Below are 19,733 nucleotides of genomic sequence, written 5' to 3' on the forward strand. Positions count from 1 at the left end.
ATTCTAAGCCTCAACCCATTCACCCAGTGATTCAAGAAACTTTCTAATCTACACATTTACACTTTTCTTATTTAACTTTAGCATTTGTTCTCATGTATCACGATGAAAACATGCCCATGAATTTCATATTATATGAAATTCAGTGTTTCCCCAAATTCCCAAACCAAGTATTAAAAACAAGGGCATAGACACTGTATCTCAGACTCCAACAGAGCTCTGCTGCAAGAAAGGAGCTGTGGGAAAATCATACTTGACTCTTCTAACAAATGGTCATTTGAACTGGCTTCTGTGCCATCTATGCCATGGCAGAAGGAGTGTTTTGGAGCTGTAGCCTTGGGTGGGGTGGTGCTCAGGAAAGTATAGCTGTATCCCTGTCTCCTGTGGTAAACTGTGTTAGAAGGGACAGGCTAAGTAATTAAGGTTATGCTTTACACAACAGCACTCCTATGCTTTATTCCCAAACAGTGCTGGAGCAAAACAAGTCAGCCTTGTGTCTGCCACAGACAGCTACTGAGATTTTATCAGAGTAGAGGTGGTGTCACTTCTGGTAGCATTGCTCGTTTTTCCTTTATTCCAAAACAATGCCTTGGCTTTCTTTTGGCTTTTTTTTCTTTTTTCTTTATTTTTCCCAAAAAAGCTGTGTCCCTGTTTTGTAGAATAAAGGATCTATGCATCCCTTGCTTTGCTATCTGCAAACATTGCCCTGCTTTAGCAAAGAGTAAAACTCAACAGCATATGATACACCTGTGAGCCCTTTCAGAAGACTGCTGTCAACATCCTGTTGGAAAAATATATATGCCAATTCCCAGCTAATGATTAGAACCTGCAGTTCTCTTCACTCTGCATTTTTTCTGCAAATGCAATGATAACATGTAACTTTCCGTGTTGTTTAATAAGGTGTTTTTCTGTGAAATTCTTCATGCAATGTGTGTCAATTCCAGCTGCACACATGTGCAGACATGTGCACACACACGTGCAGAGAGATAGATCTGTACTCACATAAATCTGCACGTCTGCACCTCCACTGAAATCAATGGAGCTAATCAGTTGCAACTAGCTGTGGATTTAGGTCATTTACTTTATAAATCAATGCAGTTTTCTTTTGAGATGAAAAATGCATTATAAATCTAAGGTTATTGTTATTTATATCTCTGTAGTCTTCTGGTGGAGAATGTAGGAAATGAGTTATCTTCCTGAATATTGTGTATTAGGTTTGTTGATAACTTTTTCTTATGAAATCTTTGCAGGCGTATTACCATTATTGTTGCCATCGCTATTGTTATTGTTATTGTCTTTATTATTACTGTCATCATTAGCAGTTTTTAAAACCATTCTTAATAGTCTGTAAAAGCCATACAAAGAAATTTCACATGACACTTGAAATGTTTAGAGAAATTTCTATCCACAGCATGGAAAGAACTGAGGAGGAAAGAGCCCATTTATAAAGCTGTTTGCAAGCCATTTCAATACAGAACACTTAGCTGTTTCTCCCAATGAGAATTTTAGTAAGCTCATCGATTAGGGCAGTGTAGGGTGATGCTGAGCTTGTGTAAACTTTGGCTGAGAAGAAATCAGTGCCTTTCTATTGCTACTTGCCACCCTCTGAACCAAGATTACACATGGTGGTTTGGAGGTACCTGGAATTCATGTTTGTGGTTAGAAATCCCAAAGATTTCAAGAAGCTGATGAGAGGAGCACACTGAGTTTGAGATTTGCATCCCAAACTGATCATGGGGTCAGTGGGAGCTTAGACTTGAAGCAGTGCTGAATCAGAGACCAAGTCTGTGGTCATATTTCTGTACTGCCAAACTGTTGGTTAGTGGATTTTAAAAGTTTGTCTCTCATCCTGGAAAATGCAGAATACTTCAGCTAGTGGTCTCAACTGATTCCTGTTAGAAGAGATTTCTTCTATAGATTTGCATCAAAGTGGTCTGTGTTCACCTATTTAAAAAACATAATGTTCTGAGGGGAATGTGTATTGCACAGTCATTATACTCCAACTATTATTAAAATATTGCATTATTAACAATATTTTCATAATACTATTTTATTAAAATCAATATATCAATAGAATGGCTTTCCCAACCTTCATTTTGTGCTACATGCTGTGAGAGGCTCTCTGGGCTGTAGAAAGCAGCAACCCTTTTAGCACACAATTTTGTACCGCTTCATAGCTGTTAAGTGAGCTTTTTCCGTGTCTTTCTTTATTGTATGAGTATCCTAGGCTTTTTGAATCCTCTGTGCTTTATGCTGTGTATGCTTGTCCTAAGTAGTCCTAAAAAAACTTGTCAGTATGGTAACATTGGTAATTTGCATAAAGGGGCTTTATATGATTCTGAATATCTAAGAGTACTCTGAATTGGGAGCTGCTTTTAGTGGGGTGTTGGACAGGATGTCTTGCAGAGGTCTGTTCCAACCTAAATTATTCTATGATTTTGTAATTTTGTATGGCTGTAATGCTGCAAGAATTAATTATTTCCTTACAAGCTGGGTGGGCCCTGTTATGAACATGGTTTTGTGATGCACAGGGAATAACATGAGGCTTTGTGAGCTGGTCTGCCTTGAACTGCTGCCTAACCAAAGTAAATCCACTCTCCTTCCTCCAGTTCTGGCTGATCATCTTCTGCCGTTCCTTTTGTTGTTGCTTTTGATAGTTCTCTCATCTGACAAGAGAGTCAGTTTGGCTCCTTTAGTGTAGAGCTTTGTACCAAAGCACATTGTGGTGCTTGGTGCAGGTGTTGGGAAAGCAGCTGTGGGACACACAGGATCCTCCAGGAAATAACTCCAATGCATAAGGGTGGTGAGTTAGACATGTTCTCAGATGAATGCCTAGAATGCACTAGCCTGTTTGAAATCTGCAGGTTTCTAAGTCCTGTGCTGCACCCCTCACTGTTAACTAGTAGATTTTTCAGTGATGTCATGTTCTGGTGGGTCAGATCTAACATTTCTGGACTGACAAGACGTAGGCACAGCGTGTTACTTGGCTGTCCAACAGGGGAAAGGAATCACCCTGTATCCTCCTTCTAGTCAATTGTGAAATATCCAAACCAGTTTGTACCATTCAAATCAGAGATGTTTTCATGGGTCCAGAGAAGGGCTTTATGTTCTTCCAACTCTGACTCATAATTATTACCCCTGCCACTTCATCTCTAGAGATGCTAAACATCTCTCCAAACCTATATTAAGAGAAACAACCTTTTTGCTTCAGAGCCCTGCATCATTCAGTAGGCTCATTATGTATGTGTGCAGACACTCATTTACAGATAGGGATCATTAAGTTTCTCTGTACTGATAAATAAATATTTATGTAGACACACCCACGTGTGTATATAAATTTCTGTGTAGTTCTATGTATGTGAACTTAATGATCTCTATATATGTGTGTATGCATAATTGAACATTAATATTTTCAGTGAGCTGAAATTTGGTTTGTCAACATTGCTGTGACTGCTGCCCTTGGTTATGTGTGTTAGGAAATGTTCCTGGTTGTAAATTAATAGGGTAAGAGTCCTGGCCCTTTCTAACACCTTCTTGTTTATATGGCCATGCAGCTTTACCAGAGATGAAGTGGGAATAATTTTTTCTTTCCAGGAGACCCATAAAATTACTGTCAATCCATCACTGGGTGGCAGAAGAGTGAGGAAGAATGAATAAGTAATTGAGAGATGTTGGAAAAGTTGAGATGGGTGCCAGGGGAGGTTTGAGGTGAGAAAGAAATTTTTAAGAGCGCAAGCCACACTGTGTCAGACCAGAAGTCCCTCTATTTCAGATCCTCGTTCCAGCAGTGGCAAGCAGAGGATGCTAAATATATATATATATATATAAAATACTAATTTATACTAGAAATATGGTTACCTTATATAATTCTCACATTTACAGAGATTTACAAATAAGGACCTTTCTTGGCCAGACATGGTATTCTTTGTATTATTCATCGTATTTCAAAGATATTAATGAGTTTCCCTATTTCTGAAGGTTTGCCCTCTATATACTTTGAAAAAAGTTTTTAGCACTCACCTTATCCTGTGGCCAGGAGTTCCATGAGTTACTCTTGTTCTGAAGAACTGGCTGACCTGTGGAAGACATTAGCAAAGTAGATAAAGGTATGAAGAAGGCAATGTGGACAGATTCTGATTCACACTCAGCAGAGATTCAGCAAACTGAGTATGAGAAAAGGGCAACAGCTCTCAGGTCCAAGCTCACACTGAGTTCAAAGTTACATGGGAGCCTGGAGTCATTTTCCTGTCTTTTTCTGATAAGGTGATTATCATCTTTTCCCTTCAAGCAAGACAACATCTGCTGCCTTTTGCTCAAGTCTTGCTGTTACATTTAAAAGCTAACACAGGAAAGAGAATTGTGAGCTGACACGGTGTCCTTGAAGCATCCTGCCCCTTTGCCTAGAGGCAGGGAGCCTTGCCATGGGTCTGCCACCTCTGAGTGGGTGAGAAAACCTCTGAGAAAAATTCATGTGGAACCAGTGATAGAAAAGAGTGCCTTTTCTGGGATGAGGTCAGAGGAGCTTGTGTTCTCACCTGGCACCAGGCTTTGCCTCCTTTACCCCTGCTTTAGCAACCTCAGCAAAGGAGAGATGATGTGAGTGGATGGCAAAACACCATGAGGTTGTTTATCCTAGAAGGAATCGAGTCTCTTGTACAACATCTTCTTACATAAAGAAAAGAGTCAGTGTTCCTCAATTCCCATGGCCCACAGGTGCCTTTAAACTCTCCTGTCATCAGTCTGGCCTCTTTTCACTTCATTCTGTGAGAAAAGAGGAAGAAACTGTCTGAAAAAAACAGATCTTCTGCAACTTTGCTGCTGAGCCACACAGAAATTTGGCAAATAGGGAATCTGGAAGAAAGATTTCACCAGAGTTCTCTAGAAAGCTAAATCCAACTTTCAGCTTCCAGGGTAGAAAATGAGACAGGGAGCTGTTGTGCTGAAAGATTCTGAACTCTGTCCTTATATACCTTCACTTCCTCTGGGAACCAAGGCTGTCCATCCAGCCTCTGCATTCTCGGGGCTACCAAAACTGTGGAGATTTTAAAGATCAGAGAGAAGATTTCAAAGCCTGGTTTATCCAATTGTATGGGTACCATCAGATATTAGAAATGACTGTTAGGTTTTGATTGTTGTCCCTACTTTGGTTTTATCTCACTTCTCAGTTTTCCTTTCTGCTGTTCACTGCAATATATGTTTGTGGTGCAGCTGGCATTGTTATTGGCTATGGATTTTCCTGCAAGGCTCTGATGTGTCCTTGTGAGTTCAGTTTGTCTGTCCTCACTCAGGGAACTGTGCAGACTGCAGTGCACAAACCTATATAAGGACTCTTCATAACAGACCCCATGAAATTAAAGTGAATCTGTGCAAATAATGACTTCACACAGAAAAAAAGAGGAAAATTTGGAACTTGATCTGAGAACAAAAATTCTAAATACAATTATTAAGTAAGGAAACCAAAATGATTGAGAGGATATTGGAATTTGCCATAGTGAGCTGCATTCGTGTATCATCCCATCTAATTTCAAAACCTTCTGGAAGTAATGAATAGCTTGGACTTTGTGAGAAAATGATCAATCTGCTAATGGCATCAAGTGACTTTACAATGGACAAGAAAATGTGTGTTATAGGAATTCCCTTTTTATTCCAGCAGATGATCAGTTTATACCCTGGAGTAGGAGAGTTGATTACCCATATCATTATCTTTGTTTGCAAGACTTAAAAACATTATTAACAACCCCAAGATTAATCAGTGTCACTTCTTCCTCCCATCTCCCTCTCTGCCAGTCTGATTTTTAGCCTTTGGATCTCTGCATGAGTTCACCTAAACAGTCCACAAGAGGCACAATATTGATTGTGCTGTTAATACTTGCAGTGTGAGCCGAGGTCTTTCTGTGGCACCTGAAAGACAAATCAGGTGATGAGAACATCTACTTAGAGTAATCTTTCTCAGACAGCATCGTGTGATTTATTTGGCTTTAGGAAAAGGTTGTCTGTGACCCAAGACCAGTTCCCAGCAGTTGCACCATGTACTCAGAAGATTCCTGGCAGAAGCCATAACACATGGAGAAGGCATCGTGCTCTGTGGCACGTATTGTCTCTCTTTGACTTTCTGGGGCAAACATTACTGTCATTGGAACCAAGTGCTATTTATGGACAGTAGATCAAATACTGTGCTAAAATAGTCAACATCATTAGCTGTATTTTGCTGGTAGGGAAGTTGAGGGAGAAAAAAGGACATGCCCATGGTCAGTCACTCAGGAGGCTGTCATTGGGAGAGCTTGGCAGTAATGCAGGTCTCCAGAGTCCCAGATGGGTATCCCACTGTGTAGACTTCTCCCATTTCTTTGGGGGAGGGAGATGCTCAGTTGTGTCTATAATGCTCAGACAAGGGGGATGGAGAGGTGAGCATATGCAGGGAGGAGGACTAGAGAAAGGTGTGTTCACTCAGAACTGGAATTCCCTGAAGTGAATGAAAGAAGGAAGCCCTTGCAGGAGCCAGAATGAGCAGTAGGCTGATACACAATTTCTTTTTCCTAGATAAAAGGACAAGTTTTGCCTGATGGCAACCCAATCCAGATACTCTTGTCTAGAGGCTCATGTGCTTTGTTTCCTGTGCTGCTAAGTAAGGACAGATGGATTTTGGCTCTGTGCTGTCCTGCTGCCTGCAGGTGGGCTGGGCTGTATGAAGCACTCAGGCCTGATGGAGGGCGCACAGGAAGGGGCAGGATGCTGTGAACACATGCATTCCTGAGTCTTTCACCTTTTTGTGAGAGCAAGATGTAAAATATTCTGGTGCTCTGATCCCACCAACCCTCAGGGGACTGAGAAACTACATTGCTTTAGCACCTTTCCAGCTCAATCTCTCCTTGATCCTGCAGAAGGAAAAGGGTGGCACAGCACAGCAGCTTTTCTGGGAGCTTGAAGGCTGTGTTAGGCTGTCTGCAGAGTTCACTCTGACAGATTTTTGATCACTGAACTGAATGATTGCTGGAAAGCAGCTCTCCAGAGCTTCTTCTTCTGAGCCTTCTTCTCTGATATCCAGACAAAGCTCATCACTGTGCTTCACTTGTCACATGCATTTGGACCTTACATTTTCTAGGGAATGGCTTCCACATTTATATTGGACATTTCTGGTTGGGAATCTGCTGATTCATAGGATGAAAGATTGAAATGACTGAATGTGTTGTGTTACCCAGCTTCCGGCAAAGCAGCAGCACCTGCCTCTGCTGTGACCACAGACCCATGAGGGGATGAAATACTCAGATTGCTGACACCTGCCAGTATCTTTTCTAGAAGAGAGTGGCAGCATCTTCAGGTTTCAGAACTGTCAGAACCTGGTTGTCTTTCATGAGTGGTTCGAAGAACAGAAAGAACACTTCTTAAAAACAGCATTAAAATTTAATATGCTTTCCCATCCCCCTTCCTAGGTGTCTCATACTCTCTTTCATGTTGCTGGGATTTCTTTTGAAGCAATTGTCATGTAAAGTGGTTTGAGAACATTGGTAATAAATTTTTTAGAGACCAAATTTCAAAAGGTCTGATTTGTCATTCAAGAAGTTTTTATTTTGATATCACTTTCTATTTGAAAAAATAATAACAAAACAATCTCTATCTCCTCCACTGCCTTATGCAATGTTTGTGCAGCTAAAGGGGAAATTGAGTCCAAAGTGTAGGGCTGCTTTGTAATTACATGTTCTGCAGATTACTTACTAATTACACTTGTCATTACTTGCTAACTGAACGATCATGCTGTACCATGTCATTTGCAGTGGTTTTCCTCTTCTGCTAGCACTGTAAAGGAAATGCCCACTGAGCTGATGAATAATACCAGGACTGTTCTCCAAAGCCAAGGGAAAGGATCTGCTGTGTTTATACTGTAGGATTTTTACTGCAAGGTTTGGGTTTTGATCTGTATTCATAGAAACTCTTTGCCTGCCCCATCTCCTCTCTCTCTCTCCTGCCCTGAAATCTGGCAGAGGTGCAGCTTTTCATGACTAGTTCAATATGGATTGCTGGTGGACAACACTTTAAATTTCTTTCTTGTGGTCAACCTCGATGTTATGTCATTCAGTTTCAGTGGAAATAAACCACATCCCTCAGATTTAATCTGCAGGAGAAATTCTGTAAAAATCTTGTTTGACCCTTCTCCTTGGGAAACAGAACATAGACCAAGATTTTCTTGAACAAATTTGTCCTCATGAAGGCTGCTGTCTAGTGTTGGTACATTCTTCATAGTTTCACTGCTGTTGTTTATTCTCCTTCTGAATAGTATCAGTGGAGGACCTTACACCTGAGAGGGTTTATTTAGATGGTTTAAATTGAACTAATTTGCACTGGCTGAAAATTTAGATCCAAATGGATGGTGTATTTTAATTAGAAGAAAATGCATCTCTTCTTTCTATTAAAAAAAACCCAACTATTTTTTTTTACTTTATTTTGGTCCACAGACAGAAGTAGAGGAGCCCTGAGTCATCACCCATTGCCCTCAGGCTACTGTTTCTACTTGACAGGTCAGCCAAAAGCAACTGAATTAAAAGCTCCAAAGCGACTCTTAGAAACCGTATTTATTGTTTAGGAAAAAAATTAGGCAGTGTTTTTTGTTGGCAATTGCCTGCCTTTCCAGTGTCATCTTTCATTTTTTATGTTTCTTTTGTTTCCAGTCTCTTACTCCCTGCATCGTCTTGCCAGACATGAGACAGTTTAACTCTCCCTTTCCCTCTCTCCCTAATTGCTGATTTGTGTCTCTTCCAATTAAGTTCTACTTCCCTGTCTCAGTCCTTTTCTATCCAATTTCCTTGTAACTAGTGACCTCCTTTATTGCTAATTCCATCTAAGCCCTAATAAAAATAATTGGGAGATTACACAGCCCATTTGGTTTTCTGTTAAGTCATGATTTATGTTTAACTCATGGAGAAATAGCTCATCTCTTCATAAAATCTGGTCCCACCTGCACAACTTTCAGCTGTTCCATTGCTGCTCATGTGGTTTTGGCCCAGATAGCTCAGCCTGCACACAGGAGTTTGTCTCACTGTACTGCTCCTTCCTTACACAGAGATGGATTCTGATCCAGGTTTCATAACAGGACCTCTTCTTTGTGTGAAATTGTCAGAATTTTCTTTCATTGACTCAAAAGCTGTAAATATCAATAAGTTAAGGAGGTACATCTATGTACCAAGGCATTCTGTAAGTGTTCTGAGCCAGCAGCTCTAGCATAGGCTTGTGGGGAAAAAATCCCAAACAAATCAAGGCAATTATGAATGAGAGGATATCTGTTAAGATTGCAGCAGTAGCAACATGTGTTTCTCTGCTGGACATCAGAACGAGAATGAGCACCTTCAGCTGTGGTGAATTAAATACTCACTTCTCCAGATCTGGGACTCCCTCTGGGTTCAGTGGGAGAAGAGCTTCCTCTCTAGGGACTAGAAAAAATAAAAATAAAAATAAAAAAAAACCAAAACCCAAACCAACACATGCTTGTTTTCCTGCCAGGAGGTGATTCTTCCAGATTGTGCTTCATAACACTTCTTGGGTTTGCCTATTAAATATCTACTTCTGGCACTTCCTGTAGGATGCACAGATGTAAATAAAGAGGGATTTTAACTGAAATCAGATGGTGATCTTACTTGACTTTCTTCCTTTCTACATTCTCAAAACAAAAACACAGATTCAGGTCAGCAGAAGTATTTACTAATTTGGGTGATTTTACTATTGGGGATTTTTTGCTTGCTAAGACACTTCCTCTGCAAGTGTTTTTCTTTTACAATAAAAGGAAATAAAATTCAAGGTTGGTTTCAGGCTTTTCTAAATGAAACAGTCTATTTATGATGACACTGCAATTAGCTTTTCTTTCAGTATTATCAATTAAAGTATATGTTTGGCTCTCTTTCCCTAGTTCTGGCTTTACTTTTCTGTTGATCCATCCATCTGCTTATGTAGTTCATCTCAAAAGATGCTGTCTACTAAGTATATTATATTATTTTGCTTTTATTTTATTTTTAGATATTAAAAATGCTTAGAGTCTATTCTGTGGGGCCTAATCTTGTTAAAATCTAGTTTCAGAGGTCCCCAAGGTACGCTGAGAGAAGCAAAAGGAAAAAACACCCAACCTTTTTATGTTTCTCACCTCGTTGATGTCCAGTGAAGGAAAACTGCTTCAGAAAGGAGGGTACTTTTGATGTTAGGTGCAGTGAAGATTACCTTATCACCTTCTTCCTTCCTTGGCATCTGCAGGCCTCTGTCTCAGTGCTGGGCACATCTGAGCAAGTGTTACACACAAAGGAGCTGGGAGGACTGGTGAAGGGAAAATCTTCCATCCCTATCCACACCAGCCGAGTACAGGCAGCTTCAGTGCTTGCTTGCTCCATATGATGTCCTACCAGTTTACTTCAAAAATGATAGAAGAGGACTTGATTTAGGCATGAGAATGAACATTTTAATGCCTGGGCAGCTAGTCTGAAACTGCCAGCAGGGGCAGATCCACATGCATACAGCTGATGCCTTTCCTGTGGGAGCTATTACTTGAGGAGGTCTGTTTCTCATACCATGAGCAGGGACAGGGATTGAATCTATGCACCAGAGGCAGGTGAGTTGTTATCTTGTGACCCTCAATTCATTCTGTTGACCTGGCAGGAATGAGCAGTATTGAATTACATAAAAAGCACAACTATTTGACAATACAAGGAATGATAAAGCAAAAGCAATGCAATTTGAGAAGAGAGCATTGTATAAATGTAAAAAGCCTTTCAAAGAAGGCTTTCCTGTACAAGGTTATCCAGGCAGTGTATACCACATTTGTAAGTTACTGTGTATTTAAAAAATTAATGAAAGATATAATTATAGCAACATTACCAATGATCATTTCTAAAATGACTCCATCAAGAAACTGTAAGCATTTCAGAATTGATTTCCATGTTTCTAATAGTTTTTCTGCAAATTAATGACACCCAGCCCTGGCAATAAAAGCCTTGCCTTGTTTCTCCAAAGGAAGGATTGGGAAGCATTTTCTGGGTTTTTTTAAGCAATGATTTCACTGTAAGCTATGCATAGAGCCAGGTGAGAAGGTGCTGCCCTATTAGCTAAGATTTTATGTGGAATTGTAACTGCTTAGTCAGAGGGATAGAACAAAATCTATGCAGTCTAAAGCCAGTAAATTACCATTCTATGTCTTGGGTTGGAGAACCTTTGTTAAATTGAGCTTAGTCAGAAAACCATCTCTATCTAAATACCATCTGGGCTCTTGTATTTATTGCTTCTCAAGGACTTCCAGATCAGACTGCTTATATGGAAAAATCAAAATATACCTTCTTTGTTGGCTTTTCAAATATGGACCTTGAAAACCCATCTCTCTTGTTTTCTATGCTTGCAACAAGTAATTAAGAGCTTTCAGACCATGGTAGATAAAGTTATTGAGGCAAAATTTATAGTACCTCATTTCCTTTCTCCCTGTATTATCTTGATAATTTAGATATGTTTATTAAAAAATCCACCTCCCTTATTTAGTGACCAAAGTAAATGTGAAATGAAGGCACATGGAATCAGATAAGTTGAATGAGATGGTGTCTTCAAAGCAATGTGAGGACTCACCAGTTCAGGAGGGATAAATAAGGCCCCAACAATCTCGTTTTGCATCTCTTTCCTTGGAACTTGTTTTGTTTCTTGGCACCTGGTATAGAAACCAGTACGTAAGAACTGGAACCCTTAGTGCCAAGCACTTATTGATAGCTGGACACTCTAAGTTTTAAAATGTTGTAGCTCTTTGCTGTCTGCCCAACCCTCTATTGGAGCTGTCCACCTCAAAACAGATGTGGTGGGAGAGGTCATGTGCATGCCCCTTGGCCCCTATGGAAAAACATCCAGTGATGTCATTCATAAAACTGAGAAAGTGGAGTTCGGTTTCAGCACCTGCGTTTGTTCAGTCAGGGTTTCTGCTCTGTTATTGTTTGTTCAGCTCATTTTAAATTTCACATTGAAGATTTTTATCACTTTCCAAGGAAAGCTGTTTGATAGAACCTTGATGGAACCCCACAGATCACACAGCGCTCTCCTCCATTCCTTGCATTTGCTTATAGAAACTGACAGGAGTGTCAAATACACAAAAAAGTCATCTTGAGCTGTCACATGATGTTCATGACATTGGCCATGAAGCCATGCTGAAGGTGGAACTTGGCATTGGTGAGCAAAACCCACTAGGTGAAGGTGCTTGTTGGCTTTTCTGCTGCTCTTATCTCCAAAGTCTTTTCCACATAGATTGATTAGCCTTCAAGAGATTTTATTCAGAAGGGGAGGGTGGAGTAGAGAATTTACTGCTTTAGGACTCAGGTGACCTAGAACCATCTCTGCAGTGCAGAGGAAAACATCCTTCTGTGCACACTCTTCTCATTACATTTAGTGTAGTATTGTTTCCATCTAAATTGTAGCAATTATACACCAAGATCTACTTTGAAATCATTTAATTAAAGAGTATCTAATGTTCTGTGCTTTTGGAATGCTAATATGTTGCCTTTTTCTGAGAAAAACTTGGGTTTTTTTCATTAATTAGCATGGAAGAATTTCAATGTCAGAAGGAATTTTTAAAAATCTTTTTATAATAGATAATAAAATCAACTAATGCTGATGATTTTTGAAAAACCACAAAGGAAACTTTTGCTTTCCTGATGGACAGTTAATCTGAGGAGCAAGATTTTCCTTTTAGATGCTTTGATTTGCCAAGTGTTGGATTTCTCCAACCCTGTCCTCTTCTGGGTTTAGGCCAGTGTTTCTGTTTGGTCATGTTCTCTCTTCCTATGTTTTCCATGTAATAAGCACCAAATCCTATACTGCTATAAATCTGCTGGTGTAAATGATTTCTGCCTGCTGCATTGCTGCTTTGTAGGGACTGATGTTTCAGTCACACAGAACAAACAAGCTTGTGTGTGCTGAAAGCAGTTGTGATGTAACAGCTGATGGGACATACCCAGTGCTGAGGAAAAGTGGGGAGGGAAACTGCAGTTAGAATTTATGAATTTTAGAATTCATATTAACAGTTTTGGAGGCTTTCTGCATCCCCCCACCATGCCCCTTCCCACTCCTCCCTGCTCCCAATGAGAGCTCTGGCACACCCATCCATCTCTGGTGGTCCTGGTCCAGGGTGTGCCCTCTGTGCTGAGGAACAGGAACTGCAGCTTCTCCTGTAGAGTAGCCTTGGTGTTTCCTATCACTAATACCCCGCGGTTAGGTCTACACTGAGAATGGTTCTGGACAGCCAGCAACAATCTACCTAATAAATCCATTCTGCCAGACAAGTTCTCCCCTACTTGCTCACTTCTAACCTGAGCCACTTGCTCATGACAGCAGACAGGTTCTTCTCGTATCATATCCTTCCCACCTGTCAGCTTCTCTGTGAGGCAGAACTTGCATACAGACAGGTGTCCACAGCAAACCCACCACTTCATTCTCTCAGATACTGCCCACCCACCTTTGTGTCCCTGGTCCCCATGAGCTGAGACAGGTCTCCAGGGGAGAGCATGGTTGATTCCTGGGTGGTGGTTGTTTCATGGAGAGCAGCACAATGCAGAGCAATTTTGGTGCAGAGTTCTGAAGGAGTGGGGAGAGCAAAGCCAACAGCTCTGTATGATTACAGTGATGAACTAGAGTAAATAATAGCACACTGGGGACACAGCAGGATCTGAACTACAGTGTGGGGAAGTCTTGTCTTCTGCTTCTCTTTTGATTTCACAGGAAATTTTGGAAATCTTGTCTTTCTTGCTCTTTCTTTGTTAGTCTGGAATAATTAGAACAACAAAAATGTTAGTCTCGTAAGTGGCTTGGGTAAAAATGTAGATTAGTGAAAGACTTGGAATAATGAAAAAAAAAATTTTCTGTCCTCTAAACATTGCAATAAGGGTTATTAGACTTGGGTTCTGTTTTGCTGGATGCTAGGGTCACGGGAAGACCTTCCAATACAGGCTGTGTATGAGGTGTCAGGAGAAGGTTAAACATACCTGGGATGTTGTAAGAACAGGAAAATATTATTCATGACTGAATACCATTTTCTGGCATTAATCTCCAAGACTCTGTATCAGTTTCTGTAGCTGAGATTCATGAGATGTTATTTGCTAAATGGAAGTATAAGTCTGGTTGACTCTGACTCTTTTTCTTTTGTCTCCCATGCTCAGAGTTTTTGGGCACTTCAGTCTCCGTTCTGAGTGGCAGCTGGTCAAGGTGGATTACAAGTCTCTCTTCAGCCGCAGGTGTAGCAAAGATGACTACCAAACCTGGCATCTGCACAATCAGGTATCCCCCCTGGAGGAGGGTGTTGATGGGGGTTCCTTTTTCTCTGCTCTGTGTTGCCAGCTGGGAATGCAGTTGTTCTTTATAGCAAAGCATATGGAATTTTTTTGCATCCTTTGAAGAATGTGCATGAACAAACATGGGGCCAGGCATCTATGGGCAAGTTCAGGAGATTGCCTTCTACTTTTATGAAAATAATCCATTGCACCAGCTGGATCTTTTTGGCCTCAATGCTTAGGGCAGTGTAAATCTACACCTTATGATTGAATTGTAGATGACACTGAATTCTCTGTAGCTCTGTCACTGACTCATGAAAATAATTTTGTTTCAGTTTGCCTCTTATTTCCCCTACTCAAAAATGAAAATAAAAACATTTATTCATCCTGCAGGTCCTGCAGGTATCTGTAAAACTCTTGAATATCTGTAAAACCCTTGAATAAAAGACACCAGAGAAAACCATATTATTTCATCCTACTCAAGGATACATGCTTTGCTTTTCATACACTGGCTTATTTTCATGCTGGGTATATTTGGGTCCTGAGGCGACTATAACTAGGAGGCCAATAACCTCTGCAGATTACTTATGGGTTACTGGCTACCAGTATGATGTTCCACACCCTGCAGGGTAACACAGCTAGAGCCAGAACCATTGGCACTGTGACATTCCTGAATGAAATCCATGAATGAGAAATGAACATTAATTTGGCAAGGATAAGATAATTGAAGTCATAGAATTGAATAAATGGAAATAATTTAAATGAAAGAAAAGGGAAGACATATGTGTAACCGTGCAGCAATCTTGGGAATCACTCTTAATAGGGAAGAGAAGTATTTCAATTAGGTATTGTCTTTTTTCTTGCTTCTATGCAGACAAATTATTTCTGCAAAATAGAAAGTTCTGTTTATAGCAACTCACTTAGATATCAAATGTTTGTTTTAGATTAGCTACTCCCAGCAGTGTTCTTGGAAACCTTTGCATTCAAAAATCCCGGTGAAACACACCATCAGAATTGTATATAACAAAGCCAGCTCTATCACAGAAAGAGCAAGAGAGTTGAGCTCTGTTTTACACACCTGGATTTTGTCCCCTGCCCTTGGATTCAGGCCTGGGCACTTGCTTCTGCAGTGGATTTTATCTGCCACACAGAAGAAACCCTGGCATACCACCCCCATTGTCTATTCAGGGTAATTCACAGGACTAGATATTGGTGAATGCCTTCTGAAACGTGACATAAGTGGGTGTGATGGCTTGGGCATCCAGGCATTTTGGGCACATTGGCATTGGCATCCCAACTCTTAATGCTGAGCACACTGTGCTCGTGTGCCCTCCCAAGGAGACTTTTGATTTTGCAAAGCCACAAAGAAGAGCAGGACTCTAACTCCCCATCTTCACAGTGATAAATGCTCATTTTCATTGCCTTTTGTGTCTTTTGAAAAATTGCTCCATTTAAGACCCAGCTGCCACTAAAACTGTTTCTCCTCTTGTTCCATGGCAAATGAAGGGGGAGCCTTGTGTCATGGGAGAGAGGAAGATCTACAAAAAACGCAAGCCTGGAGTCCAGTGTTCCCTAGGTCGAGACTATTCCCAAACTGTGGTGTCTGAACCGTGTGTCTGTAGCCAAGGGGACTTTGAGTGGTGAGTATGTGACTCTGGGGACTTGTGCAGGGGCTGTTTTTTTATCCCAGAATACTACCCAGACAGAAAACCTTGCAGAGGAACTGGGTGTCACGCACCTTTATGGCTGTGATCATACCAAATAGCAGAAGTGTGACCCCCAAACCTGCTGAGTGAAGGAAGCTTCCCCTTCATCTGCAGGAAATATTGAGAAATATTTCAATGAGAAATCCAAGCCTGGAATTCAAAAGCAAAATAATTGCAAGTACTGATGGACATTTTATGTCTGTCATTCCAGAAGAGTGACAGTCTGGATTTCTCTTCAAAATATATTCCTTTCAGAGGGCGGGTATTTCTCTGTCCTCACTCCCAAGGCCATTGACTTCCTAGGGGGAAGCCAGCAAAACATGCACATTTTTATCATTATTCCTTTGAATAGCTGGGAACAGTTTATTGCTTCTTAATAATGTTTTATTGAGAAATTTCTGAAAGGGCTTCTGTGACATGACTGTACAGCCCACTCTTGTCAGATATAACTACTTGTTTTGCATAAATATTGGTGTTTCTAACTTAATGGGACCATAATTTTCAAATTGATTTAAGGTCACTTTGAAAGCGGCTTAAAAATAAAGCGGGGAAAAATGAGACTGCTTGCTATTGCTTGACAATCAGAGATTGGAGAGATGGGAGAATGCATGTCAGGATCTCTGCACAAGGAATTCTTACATGGCACCTGTGATGGGCAATATTTCTAAGACTTAAGACTGTCAATATCTGTGATGTTTGAGCTTAAATTATCAGAATGTCATTTAAATGGAATGCAAAATGCCCTGAAAGCTGATCAGCTGAGAAAACATTTTAATCTTTATAGTAGGTTTTTCAGGATCAGTGCCTGACTCAGTACTGGTGCTATTCCTGAACACCTACCTCCAAATGCTTTCTGAAGAGGTGTGAGGCATGACATCTGTATATTTGTTTGGGCTTAGGCTCACAGTTGAGACTCACAGTTCTCTTTTAGAGCATGGACATGGTGATTTGCATCAAAATTAAGGCAAAAATATCTACCAAAGTGTTTTCTTGAATATTGCAGTAGTTTGTCTTTAAGAGAGAGTCAGGGATATAGCACAGAGATTTTCATCTGATCTGGATCGGTATTTAATTTACTCCTAATGTCAAGATAACATCTGAGACTCCATATCTTGACTCATGAGATGTTTTCCCTTCATTCTCATGATGGGAGCTTGCAGGACAAGCTATCTTGCCTTGCAGTATCTGCCTTTGGCATTGGCATAGGCATAGGCCTCTGGGGTGAATCCAGCACCAACCTCCAGAGATGCTTATGAATTTGTTAGGTATTTTTTCCTTATACCCATTTCCTCACCTACTTTATATTTTACAGTGAAGTTTGTCTTTTCCAAGCTGTAAATGGAAAACTGTGGTAGCTGAATTTGCCTTAATTGCTGCCTTGAAAAGGATCTGAATCAGAATGCACCTTTTCAATCAGTTGACATGATCCTTGCATGCATTCAGTATCATTTTTGCTTAACTTTCCCCCTAATATGAGAGATATTGCTGTTAAACTTGTCAGTCCTGCAGAGGAAATGCAATTAGAGGACAACAAGCTGGCTTTTGTTTCAGACACTGCACTGCCAACAGAGTTGTTAAGTGGCTTCCAGTTGCAAAATTATTATAGCTGGTGATGGAGAATCAGAAGCAGCTTCATGGTGAATTTTGATGCTACTCAGCAGGGCTGACTGGAAGGATATGTGAGACAGTCCATTTGAGGAAAATACTGGCAGTGCTGGAAACGGGGCACCGAGCTTGATTATTTTAAAAGTGATTTTCAGAGAGAAAGGGTGGACTCATCTGATCTGATTTGTGACTTCTGAAGGATGAGACAGTTGCTTAGTCAGTGGCAAGGCACAGGTTATTCCAGAATATATTCTAGATTTGTCTGCCTTCCTTGGGATGTCAGTATGAGAGGGGGAGATGCTGACAAGTGCCTTTTCTCTGCTCACTAAAAGGTGGACAGGACAGGTAAAAGGACAGCTCCTGCTTTCACTTGACACTCTTTCAAGAACAAATGGTTCCTTTTAAGGAAAAATGTCCACGCAGCCTCTTCTGTCTGGGCTCACAGTTGCCAGGTGTTGAAAGCACTGACTGGTCCATCCCTTGGGTTGAATTGAGCTGGGGGGAGTCAGGGAAAGGAGAAGGGTCAGCAGCCAGGACTGTGTGAGTACAGTGACCAGCAAGTCTGGGCAGATGGGCCCTCTGCTTCCTCAGTAAGAGGGTTTGGAGCTGGTTCTGGGCTTGGAGCACCCCGTGCCACTTGCTGTGATGACACCTGCCTTTGAGAGCTGTGGGGATAGGACAAATAACTGCAGGAGCCCTTCAGCACATGCTGTGAGGGCTGTGCTCCTTCCCAGTTGGTCACAGTGCCCTTGCCCCTGTCTGCCTCATGGTTGCAGTGCTGTTCCCTGCAGTGAGATATTAGGCTGATCTAAAATTCAGGGGCATAAATCACAATTATGCCCCATGAGTCAGGATCAGGAGTGATTCCTGCCAACCCTTGCAGTCATTTCCAGAAGCAAATCCTGGCCTTTCTCTAACAGAGAGAATGGCAGAAGGATATCATAAGTGGTATTAAAGTGCTTGCTGAGCTTTCTTTTCTCTCCTCCTGCTTCTTTATTTACTCTGTCAAGATAGCTTTCCCAAGAAAGACAGCACAGCAGCTGGACTTGATTATTTCCTTAACTTATGCAAACCCCGGGGCTTATGAGAGGGAAGGTGGGCAGCATGTGAGGTTTTAATATACATTTACCAGAAGTTAATGAACAAGCACAGAACCTTAAGGGCACACAGCAATGTTGTCTTTAATTTTATTAAATATTTATGCAGGTCTTTTCTTCTTTGGGGCAAAGTACAGCTTCTCCTGAATATTTTTAATTACAAAGTCCCTGCCAGGCATTTTCGACTGTGCAGGTCGGACCCACTGAGAATGATTAAATTGAATGTTGAGAGAAAGAGCATTAGGGAATCTCCAAACCATTTAAAGTAGCTTACGGAATTTTTGCCCTCCAAAAAAAAAGAGCACTAGCAGCCTGGGTCACTGGGGACATAGCACAATTTTGTCTCACTAAAGCTCTTCCTAGAGACTTTCTGTTGGCAGTTCAGGCTCTGAACAGGGGAAGGATAAAACTCAGAGTGTCCTAAAGGGCACAGAATGCTTTCAAGACAGTGGCTTTGTAGTGCCTGTGTTTTCACAGAGGGTTAGCATGTTGGCATTTGTTAACTTGCTGCAGGCAAAAATCCAGAATCTCTTTTTATTTGTCCTTTGAATCCAGCCTGTCAATAAAGACTACGCATAGAAACCTGATCCAGACCCTATTAAAACTTACAGAAAGCTTTGGATTAATCCTATTGCTTCATCATTGTATTGGCACACAAAGGCAGTTGTAAAAATAAGTTTTGGATGTGGTTGTGTACATTTCCACTCTTAGGTGGTCCATGGAAGAATCAATACCCTGGATTGCCTTCTCTGTGTGACAAAATACCATGTAATCCTTAGACTATGAAGTTGGCCGTGTTTTAGTTTAGTGTTGGAAAAGCATCAGCTGGTTTTTTTTCCTCTGGGCAAGTCATAGCTCAGTCAGGGAGCCCATTAACATACATAAATATACATACTGTGGCTAGTTGTTCAGGAAGTGCTCCTTGTGTTTTGTATTCCTAGCCACTGTTGTGAACAAGTGACATGAGATCTTAGAATAAGCCTGGTTTGTTCTAAAAGCAAAGACTGCAAAAAGCAAACAAACCAAAAGAACCCCAAAATTGAAATTTAAGTTAGTGATTG

General features: G+C 40.9%; 1 protein-coding gene across 1 annotated transcript in view; it reads left to right on the forward strand.

Annotated features, from left to right (window-relative positions):
- The window catches only part of SORCS3 (sortilin related VPS10 domain containing receptor 3), a 273,617-nt gene that overhangs the window by 222,224 nt on the left and 31,660 nt on the right, over nt 1-19,733 (forward strand). The window contains exons 16-17 of the mRNA XM_033515725.1: nt 14,154-14,271; nt 15,771-15,904. Of these exons, the coding sequence (XP_033371616.1) occupies nt 14,154-14,271; nt 15,771-15,904 (252 nt within the window). The remainder of the gene's footprint in view (nt 1-14,153; nt 14,272-15,770; nt 15,905-19,733) is intronic.

The sequence above is a fragment of the Parus major genome, chromosome 6, assembly GCF_001522545.3.
Source record: "Parus major isolate Abel chromosome 6, Parus_major1.1, whole genome shotgun sequence".
Taxonomy (NCBI): Eukaryota; Metazoa; Chordata; class Aves; order Passeriformes; family Paridae; genus Parus; species Parus major.